This window comes from Vipera berus (assembly GCF_964194415.1).
Source record: "Vipera berus genome assembly, chromosome: 7".
In the NCBI taxonomy this organism is placed as follows: domain Eukaryota; kingdom Metazoa; phylum Chordata; class Lepidosauria; order Squamata; family Viperidae; genus Vipera; species Vipera berus.
Window position 1 is genome coordinate 10,838,763 of NC_138209.1, and position 12,618 is coordinate 10,851,380.

The 12,618-nt window shown below is 46.7% G+C and overlaps 1 protein-coding gene across 1 annotated transcript in view; it reads right to left on the bottom strand.

The window, feature by feature from the left end:
* Positions 1-639: 639 nt before the first annotated feature.
* Positions 640-12,618, bottom strand: part of SCD5 (stearoyl-CoA desaturase 5) — a 36,605-nt gene continuing 24,626 nt past the window's right edge. Inside the window, exons 4-5 of the mRNA XM_081332418.1 lie at positions 2,256-2,488; positions 640-897 (exon numbers count right to left, since the gene is read on the bottom strand). Of these exons, the coding sequence (XP_081188544.1) occupies positions 707-897; positions 2,256-2,488 (424 nt within the window). The 3' untranslated portion in view covers positions 640-706. The remainder of the gene's footprint in view (positions 898-2,255; positions 2,489-12,618) is intronic.

Below are 12,618 nucleotides of genomic sequence, written 5' to 3' on the forward strand. Positions count from 1 at the left end.
GACTTTCAGAATTCCCCAGCCAACTCCAACCGTTTGGAGATCCCTGATCTAGAGAACATTCCCTCAAATCATGAGGTTCAACATACAGTATTGGGTAGCAGCGAATGACCTGTCATGAGATGAAGGGATGCTTTAGACCAGGTAAGTAGACTGCACAGTTTTTCCTGACCAGTTTTACATTCTGCATCAGAGTTCCTGATGTTCAACATGTCAGATGTACCTCGGTAGATGTAGAGTCAAATCTGCTTTGCTCCTGCATCATGATTTTGCATCTGACTCTGCCCCATGGTTGGTAGATCTCATGGTTTTCAGTAGAACTAGCACCCACAACCCTGAAGACTGCCCATCCAGCCTTTCCCAACCGGGTGTTTTCCAGATGTGTTGGACTTGAAATGTCCAAAGGCTGCAAGTGCTAGGGATTATGGGAATTAGAGTTCAACTCATTTGAAGGGTGTTATGTTATGGAAAAATTGCAGGCTGGAACATTCACATCTTTCTTGGAAGATGGATGAATAGTTAAAGTGTTTTCTGCAATTAAAAAAATGACTGCATTAAAGTAAAATGACATTTATCCAGAAATGAATCTGGCCGTCATTCAATGAAAAATACTACTTTCATTATAAGGGAAGGTTTGGGACAGAAGCCCCCCGATCAAGAAACATACAAACAACACAGCAGCATCAAAATTCAAGGATCAATTTGTTTCTTAAGAAGTACCATCTCCAGTCCTCTCTTTGCGAGCTTGGATCATCTCCCTGGGTGCTTGCTTCCTCTCAGTGACCAAACCCATCCAAAACATGAAGTCAATGAACCAGGTGGTTGGGTTGAATTTCAAGCCAAGCTCACTGGCTGAATAATCAAATGGAAAGGTGTGGTGGTAATTATGGTAACCTTCTCCTGGAAAACAGAACCCAGAAGAAATTAAAAGTAGGGTCAAAGGTAGAGAAAGATAAAAACAAAGTAGGATGTAGCATCAACAAGCAGAGGTAGTAGACGTTCTAATGGAGAAACAGCTGTTATTTTCATGATTTTGACCAACAAGAGGATTTTAAGAGTTACGTTCTGTAAATATGTACTTTGAACAGGGTGTCCAAAATGAAATGTTCCAATGAGCCATCTCCTTATTTCTTACTCCCTTTACTTCTGATTTCCACTTATGCTGGATGATTAGTTTTTATATTCTCAAAATGGTGACTATTATGTTTCCCAAGAGCTTTGAAGAAGCTCCTACACAACAGTCTGAATCTCACCTCGGATAGTGCTTGGAATGCCTGCCATGTTCCATGTTAAAACAGTAATTAAATGCAGATTCTATAAATTTAATATCAGCCATTATTTCTCCCTCCCTCTCTTGTTTAGTTTACTACTGTGTTTCCCCCAAAATAAGTCCCAACCGGAAAATAAGCCCTAGCATGGTTTTTCAGGATGCTTGTAATATAAGCCCTACTCCAAAAATAAGCCCAGTTAAGATCATCAGCCAGTCGGATGCATTTAGTTCTGTATTTTCCCCAAAATAAGACCTAACCAGAAAATAAGCCCTAATGCGTCTTTTGGAGCAAAAATTAATGTAAGACCCAGTCTTATTTTTGGGGAAAAATGTAGCTGAATAAAGAGTTCTAAAAAACAACGTTGTATTTTTAGTTGGTCTAATAGTACAGCTTTTTTTTTTAGAGAAGAAGAAAACGTCTAAGCAAACAAGTAAAATTTCTCATCCGTGGGTGGTCCTTAGTGTTTTCTGAGCTTGGTTGTTTTCTTTCAGACATCTCATTACCAAACTAGGTAACATCATCAGTGCTAAAAAGGAGTGGGAATTGCTGTCATTTTGTATACCTAGTGGTTTGCTGTGTCGGTGTTGGTGGGAATGTTCTTGGTGGTTCCTTAGTTAGGCTGTTGTTTACTGTTAACTTGTTTGTTTGAATTGGTAGTTCCTTGACTGGGGTATTGTTTACTTCTTCATTGTTGATCTATTTGTTAATCTTGGTGTTAATCTGTGCTCATCTAGGTATTGATTACCGGTAAGGAGGTCTTTAATTTCTTATCCACACCAGAAATTTCTAATATTATCTGCCCAATATTTCATAAGACACCCACAAAAAAGCAGAAGACCCTTAATCGCACAACCACAGCCAGCATCTTCCTTTTCACACAACCTGTGGACATCCCTGACCCTAAAGCACCATTAAAGCAGTCTGGAGAAAGCAACCTCAAGGCCAACTTTCCCAAAAAACTAGGTGAATCAGTTCTTGGCAACTCACCAATAGCTCCGAAAGCGACAAAATTATTCTGCCGAGGGTTGATGTCTTTGTCATATGGCCTATTTCCATACATGTGAGCAACACTATTGACCAGCCAAGCAACGTTGAGGGAGACGGTGTAGCGGAGAATTGAAGCCAAGAAGTATGAATTCCACAAGCTCTCACCCCAGAAATACCAAGGCAAGATAGTAGGAATGACAAAACACATCAACACAACTGAACTTTTATAGTACCTGTGAGGGGGGAAAAAGGAAAAACAGAGGTGACTGGATCATACAAGATAACATTTCCCATAACAATGATTCCAGATGAGTCAAGTGAGAAGAAAATATAATGGGATATATGTTTGTGTGTGTGTGTGTAAATTTTTTTGGCTTGCTAACAAAGAATAAAGGGAGACCGATATGATCATTTCAAACTTATTTGTTCTCATCAGTCAGCCATACCCTTCTGAGATTCAAACCTGGGCTGACTGCGTCCCAAGCGGTTGTTTTAACCCCTAGGCCACAGGCTCTCTCTCTGTTAGCTGAGAAGCAAGGGAGATATGTGTTAAATGTTTGTTAAGCATTCAGAATACACTTGCTTAGTCCCAGACATGGGACAAATCTTATTTCCTGTTTCAGCCTAGCCCACAGGTCGGCAACCTGCGGCTCCGGAGCCGCATGCGGCTCTTTGAGCCGTCTCCTGGGGCTCCCAGTCGCCCGGTGCGTGCGCACCTCTTTGAACGGGCAGTGGTGCGCGCGCACCTCTCCAAATGGAGAGTGACACCGCCCGTTCCGAGAGGTGCGCGTGCACCTTTCCGAAGGGCGGAGGTGCGCGCGCACCTCTCCAAGCCACCGCCGTCCCGTCCGGAGACCTGCCGCGTTCGTCAAACATTGACGAACACGGCAGCTGTGCAAACGGGATGGCGGCGGTTTGGACAGCTGCCGTTTGCACAGCTGCTGTGTTCGTCCATGTTTGACAAACGCGGCAGGTCTCCGGACGGCGGCGGCTTGGGAGAGGTGCGCGCGTACTCTCCAAACCGCCGCCATCCCGTTTGCACAGCTGCCGCGTTCGTCCATGTTTGACGAACGCGGCAGGTCTCCGGACGGCGGCGGCTTGGGAGAGGTGCGCGCGCACTCTCCAAACTGCCGCCATCCTGTTTGCACAGCTGCTGCGTTCGTCCATGTTTGACGAACGCGGCAGGTCTCCGGACGGCGGCGGCTTGGGAGAGGTGCGCGCGCACTCTCCAAACCGCCGCCATCCCGTTTGCACAGCTGCCGCGTTCGTCCATGTTTGACGAACGCGGCAGGTCTCCGAACGGGACGGCACGCACCTCTCCAAAGGGGAGACCCGTCGCCGCGCAGGTGCCTCCCATTTTGCACATGCGCAAAATGTTTTTTGCGCATGCGCGTGAGTGGACGCATGCGTGCGCACTTTTTGCGGCTCCCACTTTTTGGTTTGTGTGATGGAACCGGTTCTGAGTGGCTCTTTTCCTTTTTCCGGTTGCCGACCCCTGGCCTAGCCCAAGGCCATCTACAGGCAGTAGCCACAGCAGTGGCAGCTCTGTGTAAATTTTTTTGGCTTGCTAACAAAGAATAAAGGGAGACCGATATGATCATTTCAAACGTATTTGTTCTCATCAGTCAGCCATACCCAGGTTCGAATCTCAGAAGGGTATGGCTACATATATATATGTAAAGTTTTGGTATATATATATGTAGTGCAAAATGAAAGAATAATAAGTGGTAATACACTTGCCAGAAACCCTTATTCAGCTATTAGTGTAATTTAAAGATGGAAGGGGTCTGAAAAAAAAGTGAAAACATTCTCTCAGATGCTTTCTGTTTGTTCCCCATTTTCGCAAGAAGTTTGTAGAGCAGTGGTTCTTAACTTTTTCTTCACCACGGACTCTCTTTAAGTAGCTTTTGTGGCCACAGACTATGCCCACAGGTCCCCCAAAGACTTAACTCAAGATCTAAATCATAACATTTTTTTTCAAACCTTTGTTTGTTTGTTTTGTTTTATTTAATTTATATACCGCCCTTCTCCCTGGGGACTCAGGGCGGTTCACAGGGCATATAAAAAAAATACAATACTATACAAAAGTTAAAACAAAGATTAAATCAGTGCCCAATTAAAAAACAATAATGCAATCTAAAATGACAATTTAAAACACAGCTCCCCCATCAGGCCAGACCGGCCAATTCAAACAAATGGGTCTTCAGACCACGACGGAAAGTTCGGAGGTCCGATGCCGTCCGGAGCTCCACCGGCAGTTGGTTCCACAAAGCCGGGGCACCCACAGAGAAGGCTCTCCCCCTGGGGGCCGCCAGTCGACATTCCCTGACCGGAGGCACCCTGAGGAGGCCCTCTCTGTGGGAACGCACAGGGCGGAGGGGAGTTGAAGCCGGCAGCAGGTGGTCCCCGAGGTACCCCGGACCCATGCCATGTAGGGACTTAAAGATCATAACTAAGACCTTGAACCTCACCCGGAAGACAACTGGTAACCAATGCAGCTCGCGGAGCAAAGGTGTAACATGGGAGTACCGGGAAACTCCCAAGACAACTCTCGCGGCCGCATTCTGTACCAGTTGGAGCCTCCGAGTGGTCTTCAAGGGAAGCCCCATGTAGAGAGCATTACAGTAGTCAAGGCGAGAGGTCACGAGCGCATGAGTGACCGTGCACAGGGCATCCCGGTCCAGATAGGGCCGCAACTGGCGCACCAGGCGAACCTGGGCAAAAGCCCCCCTAGTCACGGCCACTACATGATCTTCTAGGGTAAGCCGTGAATCTAGGAGGACTCCCAAGTTGCGAGCCCTATCCACGGGGGGTAAGAGCTCACCCCCCATAGAAAGAGATGGAACATCTTGAATGTCCCGGGATGCCGGAATGCACAGCCACTCAGTCTTGTCAGGGTTGAGCTGAAGTCTGTTCCTCCCTATCCAGACCCGAACCGCCTCCAGGCAACGGGACATCACAGCGAGGGCATCACTGGGGTGGTTTGGGGTCGAAAAGAAAAGTTGGGTATCATCGGCATATTGATGATACCCAACTCCAAAACCACGAATGATCTCACCCAGCGGTTTCATGTAGATGTTGAACAGGAGAGGCGAGAGAACCGACCCCTGAGGAACTCCACAAACGAGAGACCTCGGGGCCGATCTCTGCCCCCCTGCCAACACCGACTGCGAACATCCCAGGAGATAGGAGGAGAACCACCGAAGAACCGTGCCTCCCACTCCCAATCCCCTGAGACGCCGCAGCAAGATACCATGGTCGATGGTATCGAAAGCCGCCGAGAGGTCTAATAGGACTAGGACAGAGGAATATCCCCTGTCCTGAGCCCTCCAGAGATCATTCACCAGAGCGACCAATGCCGTCTCCGTGCTGTACCCGGGCCTGAAACCCGATTGGTAGGGGTCCAGATAATCCGCTTCATCCAGGACCAGAGGGAGCTGATGCGCCACCACACTCTCAACAACCTTCGCAAGAAAGCGAAGGTTGGAGACTGGACGAAAGTTGTTCAACACAGCTGGGTCCAAGGCAGGCTTCTTGAGGAGAGGTCTCACCACCGCCTCCTTCAAGACGGTGGGGAAATAACCCTCACTCAAAGAAGCAGATATAACCGCCTGGAGCCAGCCTCGTGTCCTCTCCCTAGCTGCATAAACCAGCCAGGAAGGGCACGGGTCCAACAAACATGTGGAGGAGCTCAGCCTCCCCATAATCCTGTCCACTTCATCAGGGGTCACAGAATCAAACTCTTCCCAGATAACATTGCCAAGACCGTCCGTGTCCTGATCGCCTGACTCTGCCCAGCTGGAGTCCAAACCGGTCCGAATCTGAGCGATTTTATCCGACAGATGTTGACTAAATTCTTCGGCACGACCCTGCAAGGGATCCTCCCTCACCTCCTGATTAAGAAGTGAGCGAGTCACCCTAAACAGGGCGGCCGGGCGATTATCTGCGGACGCAATGAGGGTAGAGAAGTAATTACACCTCGCCACCCTCATCGCTGCGAGATAAGACCTAATATAGGTTCTTAACCGCAACCGGTCGGGTTCGGATCGGCTCGACCTCCAACAGCTCTCTAGGCCCCGTTTCCGACGCTTCATCTCCCGGAGCTCCGCGGAGAACCATGGAGCTCGCTGGGATCTGCGCCGGGTCAGGGGCCGCAAGGGTACAACCCGGTCAAGTGCCTCAGTGGCTGCCCTTTCCCAGGTTTCCACTAAGGCATCCGCCGAGCTGTGAGCAATGGAGGCAGGTGGGGACCCCAGCGCCGCTTGGAATCTATCAGGATCCATTAAGCGTCTGGGGCGGTACCATCTAATTGGTTCCGTATCCCCACGGCGGGGGGTGGCAAAACGGAAGACCATCCGCAGGAGATGATGATCGGTCCATGACAGGGGCATAATAAATGGAGAGCCCCCACCAAGATCATCCAACCACCGTCTAGATAAAAAAATCAGGTCAAGAGTGTGGCCTCCCTCATGAGTTGGTTCAGAAATTACTTGCGTCAGGTCCATGGCCGTCATGGAAGCCATGAACTCCCGAGCTAGCTCAGATGAGCCTCCCAGGGATGGTAGATTGAAGTCTCCCAAAACTATAAGTTTGGGAAACTCAACCACCAACCCTGAGAGGATATCAAGCAGCTCGGGCAGGGCTGCCGCTGTACGACTAGGCGAAATGTACGTCAGCAGCAAACCCAACTGCGCCCCAGAACCAAATCTCACAAAGAGAGACTCACACCCGACTATCTGAGAAACGGTGGTCTCCCGCGGACATAAGGTCTCCCTAATAATAACCGCCACTCCCCCACCCCTACCTTGAGCTCTTGGCCGGTGCAGCACCCGGAAGCCTGGTGGGCAGATGTCAACCAAAGGGACCCCACCCTCTGGGCCCAACCAGGTCTCCGTGATGCAGGCCAGGTCCGCATGCTCACCCTCAACTAAATCCCTAACGAGGGGAGCTTTGTTAACCACGGACCTGGCATTCAGATACACCAGCCGGAGCTCAGGAGGCTGCACATCCTCGCTCCCGGAACCTCGGGGAAGAAGCAGAGGGTCGGAGCGCCTCACCGCTTGCAAGTAGCGGAGATGGCCCTCCCGGTAGCGATACGGCCCCCTGTCTATCCGCCTGCTGCCATTCCCCGTCGTGGGAATTGGTAATCCCACGACCCGCTCGTGAGCTCCGGAGACAGCGACACCCCGTTCTCCCGCCGCGCGGTCAGACCCAAGTCCGGCCTGAACCATGGTTGATTGGCCACCCCCCAAGGCCAGACAACCCTTATCACCCACCCCCCTCCCTAACCCTATAAAAAATCTAGATAAAAAAATGATCAGAGGCCTTCTGTTAACTTTATATTGACGGCCCCTGCCCCTGCCCGGCCATCTCTCAGGGTCCCAAAACTCGGGCCCGTCATCGAGGTTAAAGGTGTCTAAAGAGGCGGGTCGCACCCAGGAGAGGGGGGCTCCCCTGAGGGCACACAAATCCGTGCTAGTATATTTCCGCATAAGTCTAGTAAGTCCAGGAAAGGCGTCCCATTAGTGGGAGGATCGAAGCATAAAGACAGATATCTTGGTCCCCACCCAACTTCACTGCCACTCAGTTGGGTGCCCCCAGAGACAGGCCACCCCCCGCCCTCTCACGACGGGTTGCAACTCTGTTCCTGGAGGTGGGCCAGATATCCTCTGGGTAGGCAACCCCATAGAGCTCTCACCTCCATGGGGTCGCAGATGGAAAAAGTCAAGCCACTCTCCCACCGTGGCCGATACCCAGTTATGTCCCAAAATCCAAGGGGAGAGGGGGAAGGTAGGCAGACAAGATGATAAGTATATATGTCCATATGTCCGAGACAAAAAGGGCAAGCAGGCCAGGGTAGTGAAGATGGTCCAAATTGCGAACATCGCTGCAAAAGCAGTCCAAAGGCGGTGGGGGAACCACGTCATCCTAATACCATTATGATGATCCGCGGTCATCTTCTCCGCCACTGAATGGACTGAAGACGCCGTCGCCGCCAAGATGACTAACAGTCGCCCTTTCCACCGTCGAAACGGCCCGAGGGCGACAGTGCCGCTAAAAAGCAGCCCAAGGCGAAATAGGGCAATGTGGAAATCCCACCGCTGGCGAGAGGGCCAAAAGCCGAAAAAGCTCGAAGCCAGCCGCCGGCAAACAGGCACACAGTCCAAGAAACACTGGTGTAGCCGTAAGCAGTCCAAAAGCAGGCCCCAGAAATGTCTCATCAGCTGTGGACCCCCTGTGATGACACCTTAGTTCTAGGTTGCTTCTCTCTTTGATTAGTTTCCATCCATTGCTTCTTGTCCTGCTTTCAGGTGCTTTGGAGAATAGCTTGACCCCCCTCTTCTTTATTGCAACCCCTGAGATACTGGAACACTGCTATCATGTCACCCCTAGTCCTTCTTTTCATTAAATTAGACATATCCAGTTCCAGCAACTGTTCTTTATATGTTTTAGCCTCCAACCCCCTAATCATCTTTGTTGCTCTTCTCTGTACTCTTTCTAGAGTCTCAACATCTTTTTTACATTGTGGTGACCAAAATTGGATGCAGTATTCCAAGGGTGGCCTTACCAAGGCATTGTAAAGTGGTATTAACACTTTTACATGATCTTGATTCTATCCCTCTGTTAATGCAGCCTGTGCTGGCTTTTTTAGCAGCTGCATTTCCTTGACACCTGCAAACCTTTGATTGTTATAATCTCTTTAGTTGGTTTGCTTTATCTCTATTCACCAGGAACTAAAATGAATAATCTAAACTCCAGCTGGGAAAATAAGACACATTCTTCAGTTAACACTACCAGATAAAATGTTTCAGCTAGGGAATCTATTAAAATTTCCAACCTTCACCTCCTCTACAACCTCAAAATCTTTTATTTTTCTGCAAGCTCCCATGAACTGCACCCTTATCATTCAGAGCATTTGGGCGTGGGGGTTGGGACACACAAGATTGTCTGTTCCTTTGCTTGGAACAATTCTTCTTGAAGTCATTGTAATTTGCCACAATTTCTGCAAGATTTCTTTCTCATTAATGCAAATGCATTGGAAAGCATTATGCCCCATTCCCCAACTGCAACTTTCTCACGCCTGATCATGTTCTCCTCCCTTCCGCTGTGATCATGTTTTCTTTCTTTTTAACGGGAACAAAGGCGCTTTCCTTCTGGCTCAAAAAATGACAAATTCCCATGGCATAGCAAATTACAGCATAGGCATTCATGGCTTGTTCACTAAAAATGTATTGATCTTTACGGTGTCGTGAGATTCTTCATTCTTCACTGAAGGGAGCAATAAGGCTCTCTTGCCGGAGGTTCCTTGTTCACTGGTGGTCCAACAAGCCAGGTCTTCAAGTCAAAGTTAGTTAGCCATTGGGATCGTACCTTGGGTAGAAGATTGGATTGGACCCCTATTCCTCCATCTTGGAAAGTTTCAGATATAATAATAATAATAATAATAATAATAATAATAATAATAATAATAATAATAATAATAATAATAATAATAATAATAATAATAATAATAATAATAATAATAATAAGAAGAAGAAGAAGAAGAAGAAGAAGAAGAAGAAGAAGAAGAAGAAGAAGAAGAAGTTGGAAGGGACCTTGGAGGTCATCTAGTCCAACCCCCTGCTCAGGCAGGAAACCCTATACCGTTTCAGACAAATGGCTGGCCAGTCTCTTCTTAAAAACTTCCAGTGTTGGAGCATTCACCACTTCTGGAGGCAGGTTGTTCCACTGGTTAGTTGTTCTAACTGTCAGGAAGTTTCTCCTTAGTTCTAGGTTGCTTCTCTCCTTGACCAGTTTCCATCCATTGCTTCTTGTCCTGCTTTCAGGTGCTTTGTAGAATAGCTTGACTCCCTCTTCTTTGTGGCAGCCCCTGAGATATTGGAACACTGCTATCATGTCACCCCTCACCCTTCTCTTCGTTAAACTACACATACGCAATTCCAGCAACCGTTCCCTATATGTTTTAGCCTCCAGTCCCCCAATCATCTTTGTTATAATAATAATAATAATAAGTTGGAAGGGACCTTGGAGGTCGTCTAGTCCAACCCCCTGCTAAGGCAGGAAACCCTATACCATTTCAGACAAATGGCTGTCCAGTCTCTTCTTAAAAACTTCCAGTGTTGGAGCATTCACCACTTCTGGAGGCAGGATGTTCCACTGATTAATTGTTCTAACTGTCAGGAAATTTCTCCTTAGTTCTAGGTTGCTTCTCTCCTTGACTAGTTTCCATCCATTGCTTCTTGTCCTGCTCTCAGGTGCTCTGGAGAACAGCCTGGCTCCCTCTTCTTTGTAGCAGCCCCTGAGATATTGGAACACTGCTATCATGTCACCCCTCACCCTTCTCTTCATTAAACTACACATACCCAATTCCAGCAACCGTTCCCTATATGTTTTAGCCTCCAGTCCCCCAATCATCTTTGTTGCTCTTCTCTTTACTCTTTCTAGAGTCTCGACATCTTTTTTACGTCGTGGTGACCAAAACTGGATGCAGTGTTCCAGGTGTGGCCTTACCAAGGCATTGTAAAGTGGTATTAGTACTTCACATGATCTTGATTGCTCTTCTCTGTACTCTTTCTAGAGTCTCGACATCCTTTTTACATCATGGTGACCAAAACCGGATGCGGTATTCCAGGTGTGGCCTTACCAAGGCATTGTAAAGTGGTGTAAACCCTTCACGTGATCTTGATTCTATCCCTCTGTTAATGCAGCCTAGCACTATGTTGGCTTTTTTGGCAGCTGCAGCACACTGCTGGCTCATATTTAAGTGATTGTCCACTAGGACTCCGAGATCTCTCTCACAGTTACTACTATTGAGCAAGGTACCACCTATACTATACCTATGCATTTGATTTTTCCTGCCTAAATGTAGAACCTTACTTTTTTCACCATTGAATTTCATTTTGTTAGATAGTGCCCAGTGTTCGAGTCTGTCCAGATCCTCCTGTATCTTAAGCCTATCTTTTGGAGTATTGGACTTCAACTCCCAGAATTCTCCAGCCAGCAAACTTCTCAAAATGGAGAAACCTGGGGGACAACCATTGTCCCATCTTTGTCCAGCGCTTTCTCCATTTTGCTTGACCATCTTGCTTTCCATGAAACCCTTGGATTCCTGGTTTGAATCCAGTCTTAGCCACTGAAGGTCACTGGATGTCCCTCCATCTTTCTGCCCACCTAGCCTACCTCATAGGGTTGTGGTTATGGGGATAAAAGCCCCTGGTGAAAATGTGAGAGATAAATATATTACAGAAACAAATAAAAGGGCAGTTTTGGGTTGTTTCAGTCTTAACGGGGCTGGGATTAATAATCAAAGCATTGTGCAACTCACTGTGTTTGAAGAGAGAGCTGTTTGACCCTAGTCTTACAAAAAGCATCTTTTCAGTGCTTTAAATCCATTTTTAATACTTTAAATGTTTATGGAGTTTGTTTCTTCCATGCTGGGATATTCTTAAAAGCTGCTTTTAAGCCTGACTGGTGGTTTTCTTTTGTTGTCACAGTTTATTCATTTCATTATTTCCTTTCCTTTTGAAGTTGGACTCAGGTGACAAAGCAGAAAATGTGGCTGAATTAAGTTGTCCTCAGCCGTATTAGCGACTGATTATTTCAGGCAGAGATCAACGCACCTCAAAGGTTAGAAATTGGAATGAGAAATCTTTGCAAAAAATTCAGCAAACTAATTATCACCGTAATTTTTCAGACTGGGTGAAGCCGTTTATTTATGCAGGAATGGATCCCAGTCCCGAATTGTGCCATTGTTTATAAGAGCTTTGTATACTTTATACAATTTTTCACAAATGTGAGACTGTTCCTCCAGCTTTCCAGGAGCTCTGTGCTAAACTCTGTGCAGTAATTAACATATCGTGGCCATGACAATCCTATAAATAGCACTGTTTGTTAAATTCATAAGTTCTCTCCTTCGTGGGCCTGCACCTCTGAAAAATCACTAATACAACTATACAAGCACTTAGTTGGAAAATGCTAGTTATCATAGAATCGTTGAGTTGGAAGGGACCCTGGGGGTCATCTAAGACCAGTGTTTCTCCATCTTGAGAAGTTTAAGATGGGAATGATAAATATCAAACGTTAAATCTAAATGTTAGTGGAAATTAAAATTGAAAAATCTATTAGGTCATTGATTGTCATATATATATATATACCTTCTGATCGACAAGCTCAGCGTCCTAACCCACTGAGCCACCGCGTCCCTTTGACATATATATATATGTATATATATATATATATATATATATATATATATATATATATATATATATATGTATGTATGTATGTATGTATGTATGTATGTATGTATGTATATATATATATATATATATATATATATATATATATATATATATATATATGT